This window comes from Morus notabilis, unplaced genomic scaffold (genome assembly GCF_000414095.1).
Source record: "Morus notabilis unplaced genomic scaffold, ASM41409v2 Scaffold837, whole genome shotgun sequence".
NCBI lineage: Eukaryota > Viridiplantae > Streptophyta > Magnoliopsida > Rosales > Moraceae > Morus > Morus notabilis.
Genome location: NW_010362771.1, coordinates 232288 through 255142, shown reverse-complemented (window position 1 = coordinate 255142; position 22855 = coordinate 232288). Strand labels below are relative to the sequence as shown.

General features: G+C 34.5%; 1 protein-coding gene across 1 annotated transcript; it reads right to left on the bottom strand.

Annotated features, from left to right (window-relative positions):
• Nucleotides 1-1207: 1207 nt before the first annotated feature.
• LOC21393381 (non-lysosomal glucosylceramidase) lies at nt 1208-15592 on the bottom strand. The gene is made up of 17 exons (XM_024168659.1): nt 14846-15592; nt 13723-13833; nt 13526-13582; nt 13177-13389; nt 12443-12516; nt 10275-10375; nt 10080-10183; nt 9568-9621; nt 9408-9463; nt 9274-9312; nt 7144-7285; nt 6688-6872; nt 5176-5243; nt 4936-5008; nt 4105-4166; nt 2701-3916; nt 1208-1646 (listed from the first exon to the last, which is right to left on the bottom strand). The coding sequence occupies exons 1-17, from the start codon at nt 14924-14926 to the stop codon at nt 1379-1381; spliced, it is 2904 nt and encodes a 967-aa protein (XP_024024427.1). The 5' UTR covers nt 14927-15592; the 3' UTR covers nt 1208-1378.
• Nucleotides 15593-22855: the final 7263 nt, after the last annotated feature.

The following is a 22855-nucleotide window of genomic DNA, read 5'->3' as shown; positions in this document are numbered from 1 at the left end:
ATAACTTATCTGGTTATGAACCATAACTTGACAAGTTTGTCCATAACTTATCTGGTTATGAACTATAACTTGACAAGTTATGACTTATTAATTTCTATAACTAAAAATTGACCTATATACTTTTTTAAGCTTTTCATATTGACCTATTTTCTACTATTTCTCTTTATAAAAGGTGTCTCGTCAATTACATGATCAAAATTCGATACATCAATTGGTGCGAGTGAAGATATATATCGTTATTCTCAATTCTTGTAAGTTTTGGACCATAAAACAGTGAGAGTGTACAATGTACAATACACGAAGAAGAAAAGATGTCCACTATCTACCCATTATTACTTTAAGAAGACAACCAAGGCACAAACTAGAAGTTGTTGCGAGGACCACACATCTTAAATGCTTTCAATTAAAAATGATAAGGAGTAAATAAAGGTAAGCTGAGAGATGATGGTGTCCACCTTTGGATTTTGAAGTTCTTAGAAATTAAAATGCCAAATTAGTGATGGAAATGAGTCAGGTAAGGTCAATCATAACAAATATATTCTACACTAGGCCTTGGGACCCATTTGGATTCTATTTTCCCATTTTCCTTTTGCTGAAACCTCTATCGAGGAATCCACTCCTTATATTCCCTTAGTTCTATAATTATTGTTATTAAAAAAACACGCATACAAATATGTTAATAGATCCACTAAAGGCTTACCAATTAAGTGTTTTAAAAACACGCATCCCTCTCAAGTCTATAAAGAGCTCTCATACCATTTGCTAAAAATTAATTGATCTTAACACAATAAACAAGATCAAAACACTCAATCTAGCCATTTTGAAGCATGAGATAAGAATAGTGGTTCTCTATTGATTCCGGTTTTCCGGCGACCATGAACGACAGTTTTTCTACTGCCAAGAGGTGGAGGCTCTTTCATGTCCCTGTCTTCGTTCATATCCCTCTAATAACATTATAACATGTCAATTAAAATACTACATAAATTAAAACATCTTATCACGTGAATTAAAAATCATGACAATTAAATACTTTTACTTTATCTTAGACATAATATTATTCCTTATGAGGCTTAGATAATCTTCTTTAGCATCTTATAGTACACAGATCATGGTTCTCAGATAGAAGCACTTAAATATCAGTTTTATGGATACTTTTAAAGAATAGTTGCACAAAAAATTTGAAATAACAGACTAATCTACAACATCATGCAAGTGAATTAGCTACCCAGTTGCCACCCCGTCTTTTATTGCCCACTTTCTAGACGACTTCCTCAGAAACTCCTCCAGTTTTTTGCTACCACTGCAAGAAGGTTCGAGGAAATCGAAGAAAGGCATAAAACATGTCTTTACAAGATCATTATAAACTTACAACATACAATCAACAGGAACAATGGAAGACAGAATGCCCTAAGCACTTTGCTTTTGTTGCAATCTTTTTAACACCCAATTCATCGCGAGGGTGAGGTGTTCTTAAACTAGCAGGAGATAACTGGATTCTGTCCATTACATTTATCTTAGGGGCCTCAAGGATTGCCTTGGGCATGGATAACGCCCATTGCATTCCCCATATTGCAAGAGGCCTCATATAGATAAGCGAGCGGAAGTGCCCGTCGATGGTCCATCCCTCCGGAGTCTGGAACCAGTACCTGTAGTATCAAGAAACAGAAATTTTAAGTCGGCTGATGAACACATCTGAATCAAGTGGAGAATCCATGCACAATAAAAGTCTGAGAAGTCAATTAACATATAAAGGCCTACAAATTTGGGTAAGCTGAAAGCTCAAGACTTTTGGCAACAACAGCTCTTACCGTACAAATCAGTATTTGGTAACAAAATGTGACACCTAACCAAGAAAAGCATGGTTTGCTGTGGTTGAAAAGGTGTTGAATAATTTCTAAAATATTCAAATGAAAAGCTTGCTCTCACCTGACACGCTTAAAACAAGTACGGAGACACAATACATTTTGAACTGCAAATTCAAAGGAATAGCATAATTGATCAAGGAAAATCCTATAAAAATCCTAAGTCCTTTGTCCAAAGCTGTGAACTGTCCGCAGAGACCAAGAAGACAAAATAAACCAACTAGCACAGCTAATCCATGCCAAACTGGTGTCAGCTTAGCTTTAGAGTCGCTTAGATTAATTTTATACAAAGAGTGATCACTTTTAATAAAAGGTTTATTCATTTCTGAGCAGCATAGTTTTCTATACATGCTGAACACTGAAATATAAAGACCTGCAACGCCTTTAACGCTCCTGCCCCTCAGCCCCTCGTATAGTTCCGACCTTCAGCATCCTGTCAACTTTTTTTATCTTCACCTCGTGTGTTTGCACCACTTGCATCTCTCAATTCTCAACATCCAAGCCCCGGCAATCAAATGACTCCTTTCCCATCTATTCTAATGAATCTTTCAGCCTAAAATCTTGGCAAGCCCTTCCATTGTTTACTTGATTGTACTATCAAGCTAATTATCAATAATAAAACAGATTTGTAGTACAATTTTTCAGTTTGCATATTGGCAGCGTGTTTTTCTTTTCCATTTTAAAATGAAGCCAGTTAGCACCATTCCTAAATGTATGTATCTCCATTTTTAATGTATAAGCACACCATAATATAAAAACGAGAGGATTAAGTAAGCTTAAGCTTAACCACGGGAAAGAACTACAAATAACTAAAGTACATATGGTACTTAGTACTTACCCATAACCCTCTTCTGACCAACCTGCAACAAAAATTCCTTCAGCTGCAGTGAATGCTTGTTCCTCCATTCCTGAAAGGATCATTGTAGCTGCCACACCGTAGGTGACACCAGCCCATATTTCACGCGACTGCATACACGTCTCATCAACCCTTCCATTGGGATGCATACCATTTACAGCACCCATTCTGCCTCCTCTGACTTTCATTACGTTGAAATCATAAATCTTCTGGAGAGAACTTTTGATTTCCAAATCATCAAATAGTGAAGGCAAACCTGAGGATGCTGTATACCACTGCCCAGCTAGTTGATCTGCTTGTATAGACTTACTGTTACTACTCGACCCGCTGTCATAGTTAAAATAAGAACCATTCCACAACTTTTCTTCAAATACTGGTTTGGCCTTCAAAAATTTGGTCTTGCACCATTCAGCAAAATCATTGTCACCCAGTTGAAGGGCCATTGCAGCTGCAGCCTGAAGTGCAGCGAGCCACAAGCAGCCGCAGTAAGCACTCACACCATGAACAGTCCAAGTATCATATGTTTGATCTGGAAAACCATCATTCTCAATTAGACCATCATTGTCCCTGTCAAATTGTTCCATGTATTCCATTGCAGCGCGAACAGAAGGCCATACATCAACTCCAAAAGATATATCCCCGGTTGCAGCAAAGTCTCTATACGCTTGAAGAACAAACTTTGGGTTCAGATCCTTCCATTTACTTGTATCATGAATATTATATCCATTCATTTCAGTCCATGGATCGTGTGTTCCCAGATCATGAGGGACAGCACCTCTAACCTTACGAATCCCCCAATTTCCCTCTGCCAGGAACTTTACTTTTCTTCCATCTTCAGATAAGATAGCTTTTGCAAAGTCCCTTTGAATACTAAGTTCAATTTTGGGAAACAACTCAAGAAGTGCAAATGATGCATAGAAGTGCACATCATATGTGCACCACATGATATATTCCACGCCTTCCAAGTAGAGGAACCTTCCAACATCTTCATCTTCATTGTTGCATGTATATAGTTCTTTACTATCCCCTTCCAAACCAAAATTAGCTGCAGTACTATAACACCTATCAGCTGCAGCATGCTTGTTATCTGTATTTAGTCTGCAGGTTCCTTCAGAATTAGTAGTCTTTATGTCTCCTCTATCAACTTCTGTTAATTGCTGCTGATTATTTCTCGTGTTTGTAGCCGATGACGAAGAATCTGTCCAATATTAGAGCATTATAATCAATGTTGCTGCTTACCTTTACAGTACAAGGTAAGATGATATCATAGCATCAAGACAAAATGAGAAACAAAAATTATAAAAGTCCGCATCTGGTGCCAATGCCACTAAATTTCCAGTGACAGGTGTTTTATTATTGAAATATGTCAAGACTGTAAATGAGTACCAATCCAAACTGTTCCACCAGCTACCAAAAAGTAGAGCTCGTTAAACAATGTAAACTTGTACCTGCAAATGTCAAAAGGCTCACATTATACACAACATGGCACCCAAAAGAAAAAGAAAAAGAAAAAGGAAAGGAAAAAGAAAAAGAAAAAGAAAAAGAAAACAAACAAACAAACAAACAAACACCACGACAGACGAGAAAAACTAGATGTACTAGATCACAAAAAAGTCTCCGAATTAACTCACTACAGTATAAAGGTATAAGCAACTTGAAAAAAAACTGAAGTGGTATTTTGAACTTATCTAGATAATATGGGTGTTAACTTTGGTGGCAGAACCAAACGCTTCCAATAATGTTAAGGAAAAGATAAGGGTGGCTAATTCTAAAGTCCAAAAGTGGATGAAACATTTGACAATGCAATAATAGACGGAATTAATACATCATCCATGTTAAGCTTGAGAGGGCATAACAGAAAGATATCTTCTATAGACACAGTTAAAGATATTTACCGAATAGACATGCCACAAGGAAATATTCAACAAAGTCTACAGATGCCCCATAAGCAACAATGAAATAGATGATCTTTAACCAAAATCAATAAAATGGCAGAAATATCTGTCCTCTTTGCCCTACACGCTATTGAATATTTGTAAGAATGCATCATCCTCATCAGAGCAAGCTTTAAAGTACCAGATAACAGTCTCAAAGTCCTTAAATATCAATGTCACAAAATGTCAAATGAACAAGAGCAACACTTAAGCTTTAAGGCTTATTTAGCAATGACATTAATAATTGTTGATAGAAAGGTTTAAATAGCTGAATGAAAAATACCATTCTGGTAGCCTCTCGTCATTAAGAATGGGACTCTGCCACTCTTCAATCTCTTCTTCCCACCGCTTGTAATCTGTTTTTCGAGATGTAATTGGGTTCAAAACATAGTTTAAGGTGACTTGAACACATGAAACTTAAAAAAGAAAAAGTGTAATTTTGGTTTTTAAGTTATGAGTATAGACATTTATAAAACCTCTAGGCTTCAACAGAAATTAAGGTGTATTAATCAAAGATACATACTTGTTAGGGCATCATGAACCAAGTCTTTAGCCGCTAATTCAGAAGTACCGTAAAACTTTGTGTACCTCCTGCAACAACATAACAAACTCAAAACAATTACCGAAACATGCAATACATTAGCACACTAAACAAATCAACTAAAAATTATAGGCATCATTCGTCTCGTAAAATATTTTAGGGCGCTTTAGGGCCATTTTTCTTCTTAGGATGTTGATAGAAAGGTACAGAGAAGTCAAGACAGACCTACAAATGGTCTTTATAGATTTAGAAAAGACATGATGGGGTACCGAGGAAAGTTTTATGGTGGGTGGTAGAAAAGAGAGGAGTGCATGTGAAGTATATCAAGGTAATTAAGGACACATACGATGGGGTGGTCACGCGTGTGAGAACTGCTGGAGGCTACACGACAGAGTTCCTCATTTGGATCGGCCTTCATCAAGGATATGCTCTTAGTCCTTATCTTTTCACCATTGTGATGGATGAGCTGACAAGAGAAATCCAAGATAGAGTTCCTTGGTGTATGCTTTTTGCGGACGATATAGTTTTAGTTGATGAACATAAGGAAAGAGTTAATCGTAAGTTAGAACTGTGGAGACAGACTCTCGAGATGAAGGGATTTAAGTTAAGTAGGACGAAAACTGAATACATGCATTGTACGTTTAGTAACTCAAGTAACTAGAGTGATGAAATTTCTTTAGATGGTGTGGAGATTGGGACTTCTAGGAAGTTTAGGTACCTTGGGTCTATAGTGCAGTACGAAGGAGATATAGAAGAGGATATTCAACATAGGATTAAGGCAGGGTGGGTTAAGTGGAAGAATACTACGGGAGTTTTATGTGATGGCAAGATGCCTATCAAGTTAAAAAGAAAGTTCTATAAGACTGCAATCCTCCTAGCTATGTTATATGGCAGTGAATGTTGGGCTATTAAGAGACAACATATATGTAAGATGAGTGTGGTAGAAATGCGTATGTTAAAATGGATGAGTGGCCATACGAGAATGGATCGCATAAGGAATGAAGTTATTTGTAGTAAAGTATGTGTAGTACCAATAGAAGATAAGGTGCGCGAAAGCCGCTTGAGGTAGTACGGGCATATCCAACGTAGACCGCTAGAAGCACCAATTCGTGCTTGGGAGGACATTCTTATACCTAATACTAGGAGAAGGAGGGATAGACTAAGAATTACGTGGACCGAAGTAGTTAGGAATAACATTCTAGATCTAGGTCTTCAGGAAAGTCTAATTTCGAACAGAACTGCGTGGAAAAGTAAAATCCATATAGCCGACTCCAACTAAGTTGGGATTAAGGCTTGTTGTTGTTGTTGTTGTTGTAGGGTCATTATGGTATCTGAAAAGGGCAGAAATATAACCTTATTGATGACTGACACTGCTAACAACCAATGTCCATCCTTTTCGCCCATTTTCTATAATTCGTTGAGCATACTTTTTGACACTTGCCAACCTCAAATAAACAAGGAAACAACAAATCGAAAGATACACTATGTATTTACCTATGATATGAACTTCCTTTCGAAAATTTTACTTTGGGAGATGACCATGCTAGACCAAATGTGATAGTACACTTCCCATGAGGCTCAACCCATGCAGAAGCCGAAACTGCCGCACAGAGTGTCTCTCCAGGCGATGAAGGCACGCCTGGTCCAGAATTGAAGTTCTCCTGAGCAAATTGTCCGTCCTTCAGATAGCAATGCACAAGAAAACAAAATTCAACTCAGCATAGTTACATATCAACAAGTCTGAAAGGAAGATATGAAATATCTTGGAATTAAACTAACTACCATCACATTAAAAAATGTCAATGTAAATGACCAGAAACCCATTAGAAAGTGTAAGGAAGCTACCATCACAAATTTGTATAAGATAAACAAATCTCACATAAGTGCCTACACAAAATTTGATATACAAGTTTACCCCACTGAAAGTATCATATATGAGAATATGACTACCTTAACCATTGTGTTCCACATTTCCTTTGCAGTAGGGATACTTCCTTCAGATAAGCCAAAACATGGCAAAACTGTTACATTCACATTTTGTGTTTCACATGCACCTATTGCAAAAGTAACAGGAGGGTTTCCTTTCGCACTCCTGCACCATAGACATGGTCCTCAGAAAACTAAAATACTGTCCGTAAATACCAACTTCAAGTACTGAAAGTAATAAAATCTAAAGATCTTGCAAAAAAAGCTTATAGCAACATGAATTACAGAAAGTACTACGAATAATAAATTATGAGAAATACAGAAAAAAAAAAATTAATCTTCTGAAAAAAAAAAAAAAAAAAAAAAAAAAAAAAAAAAAAAAAAACTGAATAACACATCAGTGTTGTTTATAATAATGCTACGAAAAGGGGAATAGGTACTTCCTATCATCATTTCAATTGTAAGAAAAAAAAGGGAAAAAAATCCTGCGACCCAATAAAAGAAAGGGATCAAAATTACAGAAAAAAGGTCGCAACTTTGGTTGATCATTAACTAATAGGATATTCCTTCACTGGGGCACATTAGTTAGCAACAAATAACACTCGAATCCAACCATGTAGAATGGGGAAGAATAAACAAGCAGCAGACTAACGCAGCAAGGAACATGAACTGCCTCACAAATTCCAACTCACTGGAGATTTTTCTATGAAGTGTGAATTATCTTTATTTTCTTTCATAGGTAAAAATATAATACATAGCAGTGGCAACTAATAAGTTTTCCTAATCATGAAGAAATCTTGAAATAAATGCACACGTTGATATCATCAGCTGCATCAACCAATGTAAATTTTTTTATAAAAATAAAAAGTGAACGTCAAATTCTAAAAAAAAAAAAAAGAGAAAAGCTAGAGTTCTGTAGAAACGGCCTAATAAGTTCTACTTTTTGCATCAAGTTTTTAATAAAAATAAATCTTTTCATACAAATTGGAAACATACAAATATTGTACTGTATAAGAAGTGAATGGGGGTTATTTTTTATCCACTTGTCAACTACAACACTGCAATAGAAGCAAAAGGCAATATAGGGGGCAAAACAAAAAATGCCTCTTTGCCAAATTAAAAATGAACAATATCTCAAGTCATTTTTCATTTCATTTCCATCAAAACAAGGTTTCTCAATGAGAGGTTTTATGATGGTCATATGGATGTGTTGGATTGGAAACATTAATAGAAACCTCTAATAAGCTTTATGTTGGTAGATACCTAAAATCAAGCACCCAAGATAACAAATAACAGCTGGCTGTAAAGAAATTCTTTCAAGATACAAATTATCCTCCTTTATTATTTATTTTGGACAAATAATAAACTATCCAAACACGTGAAATGAGTAAATTGTGGATTTTGGTTAGCATAAAAACATAATAAGCTATAAACACTATGCATGTTAGCATCCCAATGCCTAATTTCTTAGAGCTTGGTGATCCCTTTTCGTTAACTCTTTAAGTATTCAAGTTTGCTGCTCTCTTTGTTTTGTTATGGACATTGTTCATAATGCCATTTCTTTAATATGTCTAAATAACAACCTTGTAAAGTTTCTAATAACCGCTAGTATAGAAATATCGGGTGCGTTTAGAACTCGTTCCAAAATGATTTTATCTTTTGTATGAAAATAGAAATGAAAACGTTTTCAATCTTTAGACAAAAATCATTTTTGAAAATGCGTTTGGTAGTTTTATCAAGAGATTGTTTTCAGTATAAAAAAACCTATTAATGTCTCTCTTTCTTTCTCTCTGCTCAAGAGAGGAGAAAACGAAAACAAAAAATGAAAAATGACTAAAAGTCGTTTTTCATTTCTCTCTCATTTTACACTAAACTAAAAAATCGTTTTCATTTCCATTTTTGTCTTTAACTGTGCCAAACGCCGTTTTGGAATCGTTTTCATTTTTTCTTTCTCGAAAAACATGAAAAACAAAAACAAGAACAACTCCAAACACGACAATCATGTTTTTATTCTTTCCCTTTGATTTGGGGTCGGTTATGCCTCCAAATTGAAAAGAACATCATGAGACGTCTTCACCAATTATTTCATTGGACTGACCAAGAGAAATCTGCAAACCAACCGTCAAATATAGCTAGTAAGGTTTGAAAACTTGCTTGTGATGTAAAAGAACTCCAGAGACTCCATCCTCGCCACTATCAAATGAAAAGATGAAGTTAGCCAAAGTGCTTAACACTATAACTACTTTCTAAAGAACCGCAGAAAGTGTAGAAGAGCAGAATTAACTTACATAAATGGTTCATTCACATGATCTCCAGACAAGTGTGAGATTCCCCCAATTGTGTTCTGGACAAAACAAATAATGATAATTTGAAATTTAATGATCCAGACATTTTATTTGTTAGGAGTAGTGAGGCGTAACTCTGCTATATCAAGGGAGATAATCTTACCGCCCATGTAAAGAGAAGACTGACTTTTGCCCTTTCCTTCCCTGTGTTAACCAACTACAACAAACATAAAGTCACATAAGGAACATTCAAAAATCTCATACTGTAGTTCATGTCCTAATATCAACAAACAGGATTCAATAAAATAATCAAACACAAAACCATATTGATAAAATAATAAAAAAAGAATAAAAATCAAATTCATTTCAGAGGATGGAAAAAGGAGATGCGAAATATTCCAACTTAGATTCATAACCGTCACTAAAAAGCAGGAAACTTATTTTCACTTTTCAGCGTGCCAAAATAAGGACTCAATACCATGTAAAACCAGACTCAAGTAGTGCGGGCAATCAAGAGAAGATCTACTTCTCTACTTAGGCAGCTACGTTTGCATTTACACGTTACAGAAGATTCGCACGTAGAAATATATTGTTTGTTTGCCATGTCCAATTTCTTTTACAAGAAAAAGGATATCGTTTGAGCTGCATTTAAGAGTATATGATGATTAAACATACCGTATAAACAAAAACAGCAGTAGGAAGACTGCTTTCTTTGTAATTATGTGGTATGAATGGAGATATTTGCCGACAAGATATTTTCAGTTCTGGGTCCGGTTCACCTAAAGTATAAACCAACATATATAATTTTAAAAAGGACTTAAAGGGAAAGGGAATACTTTTCCAAACAGTCAGAATAAAGCATGTCCATACCATCATATATGGTCCACGCCCTTGGAAATAGAGCATGATATGTGGAATGCTGTCCGCTAAGATTCCAACCCCAAGAAGATATGCCCTGATCACTTACTTTCCTGTAAGAACAACAAAAGCATACTAAAGCAACAATTTTACCATGAAATTTGCTGTAGTAAATAGCAGATTTCCCAAACTTCCAGTAGTAAATAGCATAATAGTTCTAGTTCTTAGTAAATAGCAGATGAATAAAAATTTATAGCATATTTTAAAATTTTAATATATGGTGTACCAAATCTAAGGAGTTTCAGTGATGATGAGAGAGAGAGGATGAGAGTTTGTCAGTGGTGATAAGAAAGAATGAGAGAGAGGAGAGAGAGGAGAGAGAGTGAATGTTGTAAATGTTGCATTTACCTAGTAAATTCTTCATTTACCATACAAATTCAATTTTTGTATTTTCATAAATAATGATTTAACAATGTAAACCGACAATTTACCATGTAAATTTTCAATTTACAAGAAAGTAACTTGTTGCTTATAACATCAAAACCTTTGTTTGACTGATAAACCCATCATTTACCACATAAATCCTCTATTTACCAACTTGAATAAGAATTTTGTATATTGGTAAATGAAGCATTTATAACGTAAATGAATCATTTACCACAACACCGTTGGCGTCTGCAGGTTGGAGATCGCACAGATCGCCGATCACAGGGGCAAGAGAGAGAAAGAGGAGGCAAATTCAAAAACATGAAATCTCTCTCTCCTTCCACGTGTTACTCTCTCTCCTTCCTTGCGCTTTTCTCTGATCGTGACTGGGGAATGACTTCTGCAAACGGTGCCTCCGTTGCAATCGTGACTGGGGAATGACTTCTGCAAACGGTGCCTCCGTCGCAGGACTTCGCAAAGATCTGCAAGGAGCATCGAAGCTTGCCGTGGCTGGGCTATAGAGGATGAGATTTGAGAGAGCAAAACTGATCTCCATGAATGAATGAGAGAAAGGCCGTGAGAGAGCGAGGAGAGAAAGGCCGTGAGAGAGCGAGGAGAGAAAGGCCGTGAGAGAGGGAGGGAGGGTACCCAAGAGAGATCAGAGAGAGGGGAGGAGAGAGAGAGTGGGAGAATAGAGAGTTTTGTGACATTTACTAACTTAAAATTAATATCTGCTATAAATATTAACTACCCCCTCCATTTCTGCTATTTCCCTCATTCACCCTTTTACCATCTGGAATAACTACATATTAAATAAGAAATCCAAAATGCAATATTATTCTTTTCTTGCTTTGCTGAATAATACTAAATTTATAGACTTCCTTCTCAACAATCTTGTGAGCCAGAATCAAGGTCATACGTGATATGGATTTAATCCTGAAACAAATATTCTAGCCAGCACCGAGATTTTTTTCATGGCTAGATAAAAAAAAATAAAAAATAAAAAAAAAACCTCCTGAAACAAATGAATTGCTTCTCGCTATGTAATAAGAAAACCAAATACTCCGGTAAAACATGGTTAAAAATAATGCAATTATTGTTTATGATAAAATCAATTTTATAGGGGAAGGGTTCAAAACACTTGGGTACACATCTTGCCTTGTGTTACATCATGTTCACAAATGTGTCAAACTTAAAGCGTCTTTTTTTTTTTTTCCAACCTTTGCCCAATAATCCCAATCAAATCAGTCTAAGTACGTAGTAAGAAACCAACTTCCTCACACGCATCTTCTTGGGCATTGTTGCCCCTACTCAAGCCAAAAAGTCTACCCGGGGTAAAAAATAATTCAAGAATCTGCCTTATGACCACCTAAAGTTACATATCACATTGGTGCATCCAGAAATTCTCCCCTAAAGAATCCTGACCTCTCCCCATGACAACCACAGAACATAAAACATACCACAAATGCCCACCCAATCAAGATCACCCAAAGCTCACCCCTTCATTATGAAATCCACACCCAAACATGGGAGACTTCGCAGACACCTTTGATGCCAAAAGAATAAAAAATGATCATGCCATGTGGAACCTTGCTTTGTTTTTACTTTTTAAGTTGTGGCCAATATTAAGAAGCATCCATAAATTATTATTATTTCACAATACTAAAACCGTAATTTGAACGACGCATGGTAGGAATCTCCTTTACCTTTCTAATTCCCAGAATTATTGATGTGCAAAATATTTAATTTCTTACCCTAATCCTTCATGTTGACCAGGAGCCAAAACGGATGCGTAATTCTTATGTCCTCCATCTCTTTGTATGAAAATCTGAAGTTCCACAAAATAAACTAAAAATTTGAGAAGTGAATGGTTCAAGACATAGGACAACATGCATGCTTCTTATAAATAGATAACTGGTAAATTATATGTATCCACTTCTTCTAAGTAGAAGCAAGGTACTCTTCTGATCAGAAACCTGCCATTCCATCCATTTCAGATGCCACAGGTGCAACCACAGTGCTAAGCATACATCTTAAGACATATATATAAATGCATATACATTACAAACGCACACCGTATGTTACCACATTCTTTCAACCACTTTTATAAGCAATACATAAGGTCAGAAAAGAAATGTTATATCCATTTGAAAAAAAAAGAAGGAAAAACCCATGGAGAAGTTCAACTTAAGCAAGAATAAATAGAATCCCTACAAGTTTTATACTTAAATAAGAATTGAGATTAATATGCATGCATTCTTTCGGCTCCAAAAGTGCCCATTTGCATTTATATAAAAAGCAGTTTTACTGAAGATTAAAAACCATCTAGAAAACCTGTGAACTACATGTAAGATTTCAAAACTTGTGTTGAGAAACATATAGATAACCATGATATTTACACATTTTAGATAATGCCAAGTCATGGTTGTCAAAAAACCAAAATTAAGACTTGCATACAAATCAATTAAAGAAGAAGGGGGGACTTTACAGAAAATTGATTGGCCATGACAGGAGAGCCTTCACGTGAACCAGGAACAATTTGCCATTGCCTGGAAGAAGCATCAGACTGTTTAAGGATATTCAACACTAAAAACTTAAAGCCACAAACTCGGTATACCACATACCCCATGCCACCAAGTGGAACTCCTTGAGATGCAGATGGCTTGCAACTTTCACGTGTGAAAGGATCAATAGGTGCTTTCTGCAAAGATACGAATCCTGCGACTAATTTACATACTCCTAAGCGTAAAAAATAATTTCAACCAAGGGTTGCAGTCACAATGTCATGTAAAATACCCTTGGCAAAGGAAAACAAATAAAAGTAGGTTTAAAAATACCCTTCCATGAGAGGCTTCTTCTCTAACATATGACCATAAGCGTATACCTAACCGAACCTACACCAGACCCGTTAGAAGATAATCAGGAAGAAAGTCACTAAGTGAAAAGGGGAAAAGAAAGCTACCAATATGAAAATCTACAGGACTTGAGTTATCCTCAGAAACACACAGCGCATGTTGAAAAAAGACTTACTTACCATCTTTATTGCTTCTTTAAATGTTATACTAAATTCTTTAAGAATATTAGCATGGCTGTTTAACCTCCTCCGCCAAGCTTGTTTTGGTGGAGCAGCACTATCAAAATCAAACTGCATAAAGTAATAAAACAGTATATATATATAGACACACACACACCTACACCTTTTCATTGAAAGTTCCTTAAGCGGATCAACTTACCTCAAAAAATAAAGAAAGAAGAAGCGGGACAAAGAATGCAGTAGAGATTCGATCATAAATCAAATACGACAACCAATTGGGGACAAAAATTTTTGACTATGGCTTTGACAAAAATTTGATTATAAATCAAAGAAACTATTCCATTTCCTAATTCAATAACGTACTAGACAGGTTAAGTTTCAACTTTGGTTTTAAAATAAGTGATACACTAATCAACAACCAAGCAAACTTGTATGCCAATAATTGGCAGAGGTAAATGCAAACATAAAGGTCAAAAACAAAATGAAAGAAAACGGAATTAGCTTTCATCGACAAAGAATAAAGACCAAAAAAAGAAAAAAAAATACTAGAGCCAAATGCGATATTCTTTACACGACACAGTGACATGGTGAAATGATACCAAGCAGATGGAATGCAAATATCATAACCAACATAAGATTAAGCTTTCCAGAATTATTTTTAATGCCAAGAAATCACTTTAACGCAGCCAATTTTAGAAAACATATAATTTCATGATTTTTAATAGACTATGCTCCAACTGGGGAAGCAATATCTAGAACGCCAAAGGCTTCAGTAAAACGATATAATATTTGATAGATTATCATAATTCTATCCGTAACGGATTTTTGATAAAGTGAATTTAAATTAAAGTCTCATAGAAATCCAAGAACAAATGTAAATTGACCAGATTTTGACTTCCTTAAAAACAAACTTCCTATGATCCTATCCAATCTTACTGTATGATTCACTACAACCATGGAAATTGCGCAAGACTAATCAATTTGTTGATTCCGTTTAAGCAAAGTCCAAAACGACATCGAATCTTTCCCAAAGTTCCTTATTTTATCATTTATCAAAATTTTCTCAGCAACCAAACACAAACAACCGAAATAAACGAAAAAACAAGAGAGATAGAGAGATTACCGAGTGCAAGGCTGTCTTGCTAAGATACTCCTCGGGCGGCCATGAATTCTTTCTACAGTGGAACAAAGTCCCGCTAACCATATTTACTGATTCTCAACACACAAAACCTGAAAATTTCCCTCTCGAACAATAGAAAACCTCGGGATTATCCAAAGATTCTCAATCTATAAATACACCTCTCCGCAAAAAGAACAAAGAAAAGTAAAAACAGACACCTCCGAAAGCTACAGAACGCTGAAAACTTTCTTGGCCGCCAAACAACAACTTCCAAAACCTCTAAAGCAAGCGATTTCACTAATTTGCTTGCTCGCGAAGATCTTAAGTATCAATCAAACGAAAACCTCCAACTAAATCAAATCATGAAAGCACCTCCAACGCCACACACACATACAACAACAAAGTTCAAACAAAAAATCGTCCACCGAGATGTCAATTAATTGAATCGATTCGATTCGATTGGATTGAGCGTTAGTGTTTGTTTCTCGAGAAAATTCAAAAAAAAAAAAAAAAAAAAACCGGAGGAGTTTGGGAAATGGCGTGGCGAGAGGAGAATCGGGCGTCTGTACTCGAAACGCCCGTAAGGCTGTAACTCCGTGTATGAGATCGCCAAGTGGAGGTGATGGTAAACTCTCTGTTGATCTTTCTTTCTCTCTCTGAAAAGGAATTGAATTCTTTTCTTTACAGATGAGAGAGAGAGAGAGAGAGAGAGAGTAACTGCGTGGTGCGTTCGTGTGTGGGGGCGCGTCTTAGAGGCTTTCAATTTTCGAAGTTGGTTAGTCCTGTCGGTGTCTTTTTCCTTTCTCTTTTTTTTTTTTTTTTTTTCTTTTTCCTTTTTTTTTCTTTGTTGAAATTTTGTGCTGTGATTTTGGACTAATTTCGCTTCCGTGTGTGTATAAGTAATGTAATAATAGCCAATACCCATGGGTAATATATGGAATTCTCTGTATTTCTGTATTAACTTTTTATAGTTTTTTTTTCTTAGAAGTTTGAAAATGATTTTTTAGCATGATTGGAAAAATATGTATATATGTATGTATGTGTGTATTATATATGAAAAGTGAGAGTGTGCGGTCCGATCTGGTTCCAAATTGTGAAGCTCGTTGAATGGACTTTTTAATAGTTTAGAAAAAATAAAGTCACCATCTAATCCATGCATAATATCATGAAAAATGGATACAAATTTTATCGGCAATAGGTCTGAAAAAGTATCTAAAAATAGTAAATTAGATAGTTGTATCCTGTCGAAATAAGGAACCATGACATATATGTTTTGAATATATTCCATTTTGAGAGAATTAAAAAAGTACTATCTCATTGAGGACCAATAAAATAAATATGAATTATTCAATATTGTATGGAATAGAAAAATGATTTTTTTTTATTTTGTTCTCAGTACTATTATTTAGTATTTAACTACGCGATTTTCTATATTTATATTTTTATGAAGGGAGTACAATCTAGAAAAAAATATAATTAATATATGAAGGGAGTACAATCTAGACAACTAGATAATTAATAATAAAAAATAATGAATAATTAGATAATTTTTCATTTTATTGATTTAAATTTAAATTTTTAATTTTATTATAGTTAAAATTTCTCATAAAAAATTATATTTAATTTTTTTGTTATAGTAAAAAATTTTCACATAAAATTATATATGTGTTCAAATTAAAAATTTAAATCAACGAACTGAACAAAACTTAAAATAGATGTTATAAATTGATATGATCTCGTTTAAATAGTAGTTTATTCCTTATAATTTGTCTACTTTTATGTCAAAATAGGAGTGGTGCAATTTACATCTTAAAAAATCTTGGACCCCAAAGGAGTTTGTTATAATTTACTTTTGTTCTATGAAATGTGAAATCTAAAAATTGCTGCTTAGAAATAGAATTTGAGAACTAGATTTGAGGTTGTTTTTGCAAAACTTATTTGATGTTGTTGTCTAGATTTACTAAGTCGTTCTTAATAATAGACAATAATTTTAGAGTGCACAATTTCTCTTTATATAACAAATAAAAATAACTATTTACTTAGAAATTACAATTTTTCTAATTCTTTAATAGATATATTGTGTTGCATTTTATCCAAAAAAATTTCAATAACTAATATATATCTTTACATAGATGTATAACCTTATGGCTTTAAATAAAAACAATTTAATTTTTAATATATTTGAGAAAATAAAACTAAAATTATATATGTTCTTAGAATGTTTGTTGCATAAAAGAATATGAATATTCACTTTGATGTTATATACGAGAACTAAAATAGTACAATTGTAAATACATGTACTAGAACTTTTTTATTGAACGAAAATAAAGTACATATTGGATGAAATTAAAGTACATACAATTAAATTTTTTATTGGATGAAAATAAAGTACACGTCATATGTTAATACGGTAATTTAATCCATAAATTAGAAAAAAATATCGGGATTATTCTTTCACAGCAACTTTAAAAATAATCAAAAGATAAAGTAGAGAATTCCCTTCTTAAATATTTCAAAAGATAAGGTAGAGAATTCCCATCTTAAATATGTTCGTGATAAGATGCTATTCTTGTCGCATATTATGTTTGTGACCTATAAACTACTTCAAACGATAATGCATAAACACATTTAGAGGTTGTTTGGTTGGAGGATTCGTCTCCTAATTCGAATCATGATTCGTGGTTCGTTATAGTATTTTCTCTCACAAAAAATACACGTAAATCAAAAATAGTCTTAATCACATGGTTCTAATCCATGAACCAAACGTCTGACAACATTACTTAAGCAAGAAGTTTTATTTTCAAGGCACAAATCTTCAATTGTTCTGTTATAAAGCAACTACTACTAATTTCCAAAAGTTCATTGATTAATTTATAGGAGCTTAAGCAAGTAGGGTAATAGTTAAATTTAATAAAAGAAAATTAAATCGACGTAATCTGATAGTATGATAGTTTAAAACAGAATATTACATTTTTTTTCTACACCCGTTTATAGAATTTTTATAAGTTATCACAAATGTAGTATTCTAATAAAATTATTATTATTATTATTATTTTTTGATAATTGGACTCTCATTAACCAAACAAAGATACAAGAGCAATAGAAGCTGATTAAGGGCCAAAAATGAAAAAAACACTATGAGGAATTTCTACTCGCGAACCCATTCAACTCGCGAGGCACCCACGAGAAATTACAACAAACCCGAGAAGAATTGATGGCAATAACCTCTTCAATAACAGGACCAAATTCCCAAAGAGGAAGAGATTGCCTATTTAAAGCTTCGGTAACAGGCAAACAATCGCCTTCAGAGATTATGGCCCCGTTCTTTTCGCAGATTTGAATTTTGTTATAGTAAAAAGCTCTTAAAAACAGTCATATTTAATTTTTTTATTACAGTAAAAAGCTCTCACACAACATCACATCTCAACTCGAATTAGCGAACCGAATGGTTGTTCCACCCTTTTCGAGAAGCGAGTTCCATAGCAGCATGAATAGTAAGAGCTTTTTAGGTATCGTTCATTTTACCGATTTAAGTTTTTAATTCTAATTGTATTATAGTTAAAAAGTCTTGTAAAAAATTACATTTAATTTTTTTTGTTACAGTTAAAAACTCTCATATAAAATCATATCTCAACGTAAATTAAAAATTCAAATCAACGAACTGAATGAGGCAAACAATCGCCTTCAGAGATTATGGCCCGTTCTTTTCGCAGATTTGAATTTTGTTATAGTAAAAAGCTCTTAAAAACAGTCATATTTAATTTTTTTATTACAGTAAAAAGCTCTCACACAACATCACATCTCAACTCGAATTAGCGAACCGAATGGTTGTTCCACCCTTTTCGAGAAGCGAGTTCCATAGCAGCATGAATAGTAAGAGCTTTTTAGGTATCGTTCATTTTACCGATTTAAGTTTTTAATTCTAATTGTATTATAGTTAAAAAGTCTTGTAAAAAATTACATTTAATTTTTTTTGTTACAATTAAAAACTCTCATATAAAGTCATATCTCAACGTAAATTAAAAATTCAAATCAACAAACTGAATGAAGTCTTAATTACCCCAACCCATGGCCCACCATCCACCAAAACAGATTGCCTTAGCGAAAGGACAAACAAACAAGTAGCACGCCCCATAGCCAATTATGTGTGTTTACTCATATGCTCATTCACCATAACCATCTAACCATGCCATCGAGATCGTCACAAACTGAGTTAGGAAGCTTAAAAGTCATCACGGAATAAATAGGAATAGCTTGTATTATAGATTGATGTCTCATTCATTTTATCGATTTGAATTTAAAATTTGAGTTTTGTTACAGTAAAAAGCTCTCAGAAACAGTCACATTTAACTTTTTTACTACAGTAAAAAGCTCACATAAAGTCACATCTCAACTTGAATTAAAAACTCGAATCAGCGAACTAAACGGGCCCTGAATTAGCACCACTTTTCATGTTGTAGACAGAAGATGACTCTGCCATGCCACCAGTCTAGACATGACCCGCCTCTTTAAAAACTGAAAAGTCTTTTGATTTCCTTCAAGTTAAAAATAGGGGATTATCAAGGCCTCGTTCATTTCACCGATTTAATATTTCAGTTCTAAATTTTTACAGTTAAAAATTCTAAAAAAATGTCACATTTAAATTTTTTTTTACTACAATTAAAAGTTTTCAGAAAATATCATATCTCAACTTGAATTAAAATTTTGAATCTACGAATCGAACGAGATTCAAGATACGTCACCCCCATGAGAAAGGCTCCCACACCCCAAAACCTCTTTGCACCTTCGCTTAAGAGAAGAATCAATGTTTTTTGAGAAGACAAAACCAGATTTTTCCTTATTTATAGCCCAACCCGACGAGCTCTCAAATATATCAAGAATGTCTTGCAATGCATCAACTTCATGTGGTTTTGCACGAAAAAATAGGAAAAGAACATCTGCATCACATGAGATGGCTGATCGGGGAGGCACCTCTAGCAATTTTCACACCATGAATAGATCCTTCTCTCTCTACCTTCAAAATTAATTGTGAAAGGACTTCCATAGCCAAAATGAAAAGATAAGGAGAAATGGGAATGAATCCTCCTCTCTAATCTAAGGTATCGTTCATTTTATCAATTCGAGTTTTCAGTTCAAGTTTTGTTACAGTTAAAATCTTTCATAAAAAATCACATCAAACTTTTTTTACTACAGTGAAAAATTTTAACATAAAATCACATCTCAACTCAAATTAAAAACTCAAATTTGTAAACTAAACGATACTTAAACTTCTCATACGAACTACAATTTGACAAGATAGACATTGTGGTAGTAGACCCACATTGATTGATCAGGCTCACAAAGCGATCACTAAAGCCAAACGCAAAAAGCACCTTGGATTTAAAATCCCATTCAAGGGAATCAGAGGCTTTATGCATATCTATCTTTATCCCGGCCAACCCACCTTTACTTTTCTTTCTATTAAGCAAATGAACAATTTCTTGAGCAATTATCACGTTCCCTGAAATTCTCCTTCCTGGAACAAAGGTTGACTGGAAAGGGCTGATAAGCTTATTTAATAACGGTCTCAATCTATTTGCCAAAATCTTCCACACAATCTTATAGGCAAAGTTGCATAGACTAATGGGACGAAATCTACTAAAGGCTGCCGCCCCCACACTCTTGGGAATAAGAACTATGTTGGTAAAGTTCAGAGCCGAAGACACGTCTCTTCCCCTGAAAAAACTCTGAACACAAGCTACAACTTAGGGACCAATAATCGACCAACAATGCTGATAAAATACACCCGGCATCCCATCCGGACCAGGCGCCTTCAAAGGGTTCATCAACTAAACTATGACCCGTTTAGTTCACTGATTCGAGTTTTTAATTTGAGTTGAGATGTGACTTTATGTGAGAGCTTTTTACTGTAGCAAAAAAGTTAGATGTGACTGTTTCTGAGAGCTTTTTACTATAGCAAAACTCGAATTCTAAACTCAAATCGGTAAAATGAACGGTGTCTTAATTTCTTCAGGTGATGGAATAGAGAAAAGAGAAGAATTTTCTTGCTCCGAAATTACAAGCTCCATAAGCTCATTAATCTCTGAAATTTTCATGCCACACGTAGTTTGAGCGACCTCACATCGCCACTCCGTGTCGGAGTACTTTGGTGAGTTGTAGCAAACTCGAGAGCTGTAACAAGCTCGTGCTCCGGAGAGCATAGAGAAGGAGAGCTGTAGCAAGCTCATGCTCCGGAGAGCATATAAAAAGAGAGAACAGCCCCGAGTATGCTTCTCGCGAGGGCATTATAAGACACTTTAGTGGAGATTGTTGTAAGAATTCCAATGTTCCTCGCGGGCAGAATGTAGCATAAGAGCCGCATTTAATCATATTCGGAGAAGAGATTTTGTACTAACCTTCTCTTTTTGTGCTTCATATGCAGCCTATTCTTGCCGAGCCCATCACTCCGACATCAGGTCACTAGGCTCCCTCCGTGGATAGTGCAACTCTGAAATTTACCGAGGCTAGCCCAGGAGTGGCTAAGACACCAGACTCTTCATAGAGGTCTCTTGCACGCCCAAGAAGATATAAGGTAACGTGTATAGTTGATTTCACCAAGGTTCTTCATGCATACAAAGACCTTACTTAATTTTCTTGTTCTCTTTATTAGGCAGTAGCAATGAAGATTGTGAGGCACAATGTCTGCCTTCACCGATTTCGTTATATGTCAGACTCGGAGGACAACAAAGAGGTGTTGGTAATGGTGTCCTTAAAGCATGAGATGTAATAAGGATATTTTATTATTTGATTGATAAAATAGTTTATTCATTATTTACGTGCATGTAATATTGAATACTTTATGAATATCATTGAAAAGTGTTATATACGAGAGGATTATATTTAAGGATAATAATTGAAACGATGTTTGTAATGAAATTAATTAAAGTTTTGAAATCTTTAATTAAAACATTACTAATGCATGTCATTCCCATTAAGAATGGAATGATGTTATCCGCATCATTAATATAGAGGGATATTGAATGAGTATATTATACATAATGAAATTATGTAAAAATGGGACACTGACACAATTTGACTTTATGATAATTTCTGTTAAATATAAAAAATTAAATTTCAGTCTACCGATAGTCATATATAAAATGATCTTAATCATGAGTTGTTAGTAGACTCCTATTTATGGATTCGTGTTTTTTGACTTACTTGGTACGGATTTCGAGATCTTAAATCCTATTCCTTGTATCTTGGAAACATGATGAAAAAATAGCCGGTAATGCTAATATACAAGATGAAATCCATTCTTTTTTCTTTGAAGAAACAGATAAATAATTCCCTTGAGGATTGATTCGGTACTTGAATAACTAAGAGCTCATATTCATGAATGTGTTTTATGAATATACTATTCATTAAAGAATCAACGGTACTCAAGGATAAAGATGTAATTAGAGAGGTTAGCAGATTTTACCTAGCTTTAATTATGAATTATTTATGGAGGATCGATCTATATGTAATGACTATATCAAATGGACATTTCAAGTTCTTAGAAGTAAATCATGTCTATAATTTTGAGAGTGCAATTCTAAGTTTTTAGTGGAGGAACTTTTTAGAATTAATAGAATTAATTTTAATTATTAATTTTATTGGAGCTCAGAATTATAGGTCCATGAGTTTCTGCGTCATCCTTGTATTATTTACAAAACAAGATGAATTATCGAGATTTTATTTCACTCGCGAATAATTAATTAAGAATTAATTATATGTGAAGTAATGTGATTATTTAATTATTTTGTCACACACTGTGGTGGGATCATAGGGGGCGTGTAGCACAGGAAAAATCCCACTGGGATTTAGTTGCTTGCTCTCCAAGTAATCCGGTTTACTTGTTCGACAAGTTTTCCAATTAAATTCAAAAGGGAAAGTAAAATGCGACTTTATTTAGAATTAAATTTAAGCTAAAATTAGAAACTGGAGAAAGCATGAATTTTCTCTCTCCTCTGCATGTGATATGTGCCAACC

Coding starts and splice junctions, on each gene's coding strand:
- LOC21393381 (XM_024168659.1), bottom strand. CDS start 14,926: ATGGTTAGCGGGACTTTGTTCCACTGTAGAAAGAATTCATGGCCGCCC. Junction 13,583..13,722: donor TTAAAGAAGCAATAAAGATG/GTAAGTAAGTCT, acceptor GGTCTGGTGTAG/GTTCGGTTAGGTATACGCTT. Junction 1,647..2,700: donor TGGTCAGAAGAGGGTTATGG/GTAAGTACTAAG, acceptor TTGATACTACAG/GTACTGGTTCCAGACTCCGG.